The sequence below is a fragment of the Wasmannia auropunctata genome, unplaced genomic scaffold, assembly GCF_000956235.1.
Source record: "Wasmannia auropunctata unplaced genomic scaffold, wasmannia.A_1.0 LD336103.1, whole genome shotgun sequence".
NCBI classification, from domain to species: Eukaryota; Metazoa; Arthropoda; class Insecta; order Hymenoptera; family Formicidae; genus Wasmannia; species Wasmannia auropunctata.
Window position 1 is genome coordinate 1,762,575 of NW_012026787.1, and position 2,851 is coordinate 1,765,425.

Below are 2,851 nucleotides of genomic sequence, written 5' to 3' on the forward strand. Positions count from 1 at the left end.
TTGTCCATTACACACCACGACAGAACATTTTGGTGCCTCCTGTGAGGTTCACGGAACCCCACATACGAGCTTGGATCTCGCACGAAAGAGTCAGCCATATTCCGAAGACTGACGCTTCTGGACGCTTCTGGATTTCACAGCCATACAAGTGTAAGTTATTCGATTTCTACTCATCACGAAACGAACAACAATGGCTGACAGAATCAAAATCCTCATACAAAAACGAATATCATTAAAGGCACAGGTTACGTATTTGACTAATCTCCTCGATAAAGGTAGAATAGACGAGAGCAACCTGAAATTACGTATCGCTCGTTTGACAGAATTGTTTCACGCGTTCGAGGATTTCAACGACGAACTCGAGGTTCTAGATCCGAATGACGCGCATTGGGTCGAGTTCACGAACATTCAAGAACGATTTTACTCTCTCGCGAGCGATATCGAGACTAGATTGAACGCGGCGAACGCGGCGGATGCAAGCGAACGCATGTCGAATACATCGAATAATGAAACTCGTTCAGACAATGAAGGAATCGTAACGGCTACTAAAAGGAGACGTATTAAGTTACCCGAAGCTCCCCTTCCGACTTTTGACGGTAAATTTGAAAATTGGTTGGCGTTTAAAAACGCGTTTAACTCAATGATAGGTTCGCAAGCGGATTTATCGGAGATCGACAAATTACACTATCTGAAGTCAGCGTTAACGGGCGAAGCTGGCAATAAAATAAAAATCTTTTCGATCGACGGGGTGGATTATAAAAAGGCTTGGGAGTTGTTAGAACGGTCTTATGAAGTGAAACGGGTATTGATTTCGAAACATCTTTCGGCGCTTGTAAACTTACCGACTTTAGACAAAGAGAGTACGATTGGGTTGACGAAACTCGCCGACGACGCTCAACAACACGTCGCGTCATTGCTTACTTTAGGCGTCACAGTCGGTCAAGAAATGGTCGTACATCTTTTAGAGAGTAAATTACCGAGGTCGACGTTAGATAAGTGGGAGATAACGCTTGATAGAGATACGTTTCCGGATCTTGAACAGATGTATGAGTTCATATATAAAACAGCGGTTTGCGCATCGAGACGGGAACGGTCGAAATTGGCAGAGTCGGATAAGTACAAAGGAGAGCCTCCGATTAAAAGAAAAAAAATTGACAACACGAATCGAGCCTTTGTAGCAAAGGTATCACGCGGTTGCATAATATGCAAGAATAAACAACATCCGCTCTACACATGCGACAGATTTAGAAAATTATCTGTACCGGAACGAATTGAAATGATAAAGGACGCGAAACTTTGCTTCAATTGTTTACGTTCCCATCGGGGGATACCGTGTAAATTTTCGAACTGCACAATCTGCCAAAGACGACACAATACCCTACTTCATCTCGATAAACAAGCAATTAAGCCAGACGCTTCGACTTCCACGACTCCTCAGAATAAATGACTAGTTAGCATGACCGATGGGGGGGCAACGAGCCTCGCATCGATATCACCTTTCGCACCACAACTTTTAACGAGTGCATTGGTATATGTCCGCGATCCCAAACACAATAGACGCAATAACTTGAAATGTCGGGCGCTCTTAGACACGGGCGCCACCGCGAATTTTATTTCAGAATCCTTCGTGGAACGTTTAAACATACCAGTAGTTAAACAATCGTTATCTATCGGTGCAATTAACGACACAAGAACTGAATCGAAGGGCATCGTACAAATTACAATACAATCATTACATAGTGAATTCCAAAAAATACTCACATGTTTAACGATACCGACGATTACGGATTTAATACCATCGGATATCTTTCCACGAAATACGTTAGAGTTTCCCTCAGATATCAAGCTAGCGGACCCGGAATTCCACCGGCCGCGACCCGTCGATTTATTGATAGGCTCTGGTGCGACGTTGTCTCTGTTTACCGTCGGTCAAATTGATTTGTCTCGTGAAGGATGTGATTTATACTTGCAAAAAACGCATTTAGGCTGGGTGGTCGCCGGCGGGATATCAATGCAGATACCTTCGAGGAATTCGGTATGCCACTTGACGAGTTTAGAAAATCAATTAGCGAAGTTTTGGAGGATAGAGGAGGTCGTAAAAAATGAAATAAAATCGGAAGAAGAAATCGAGTGTGAATCGTATTTTACGAAAACAGTCTCTCGTAACAAAGATGGACGTTATATAGTCCGTTTACCGTTCCGTCATACTGAAAAACGCCTAGGCGATTCAAGATCAATAGCATTTAAACGTTTGACGGCATTAGAACGGAAATTCAACGCGAATGCGATTTTAAAGGACGAATACACGCGAATAGTCAAGGAGTATTTAGAGTTAGGTCACATGTCACTAGTGGAGGATCCCGGCGACAACGGTTATTATATGCCACATCACGCCGTGGTGAAAGAATCGAGCGAAACCACTAAAGTACGTATAGTGTTCGACGCGTCGGCAAAAACCAACACCGGCGTGTCTTTGAATGATATGTTAATGACAGGCCCATCGATACAAAACAAATTGTTCTCGCATTTAATTCGATTTCGGATCTACAACTTTGTCGTCACCGCTGACATCGAAAAGATGTTTCGCCAAGTATTTGTACATGAGAGCGATCGTCGATATCAGCGGGTTCTTTGGCGTAAAGACAATAAGATACAGACCTTACAGCTCAATACGCTTACTTTCGGTGTCTCTTCATCACCGTTTCTAGCTATTCGCGTCATTCAAAGACTGGCCGAGGATGAACGCCATACATATCCTAGGGCGGCCGACATTATTAAGTCACATTTATACGTGGATGACTTGCTAACCGGTGCCAATACCATAGACGAGGCCCGATTAATTCGAGATGAG

The 2,851-nt window shown here is 43.5% G+C and overlaps 2 protein-coding genes across 2 annotated transcripts in view; both read left to right on the forward strand.

Moving 5' to 3' along the window:
* The first annotated feature begins 190 nt into the window (after nt 1–190).
* Nucleotides 191–1,447, forward strand: LOC105457924. The gene has a single exon (XM_011702887.1). It carries the CDS (start codon nt 191–193, stop codon nt 1,445–1,447), a length of 1,257 nt encoding a protein of 418 aa, XP_011701189.1.
* Nucleotides 1,448–1,456: 9 nt separating this feature from the next.
* LOC105457927 overlaps nt 1,457–2,851 on the forward strand; it is a 4,010-nt gene continuing 2,615 nt past the window's right edge. The window contains exon 1 of the mRNA XM_011702901.1: nt 1,457–2,830. Coding sequence (XP_011701203.1) covers nt 1,457–2,830 — 1,374 coding nt within the window. The remainder of the gene's footprint in view (nt 2,831–2,851) is intronic.

Excerpts from the sequence above, each read along its gene's own strand:
- LOC105457924 (XM_011702887.1), top strand. The coding sequence starts at position 191 with ATGGCTGACAGAATCAAAATCCTCATACAAAAACGAATATCATTAAAG.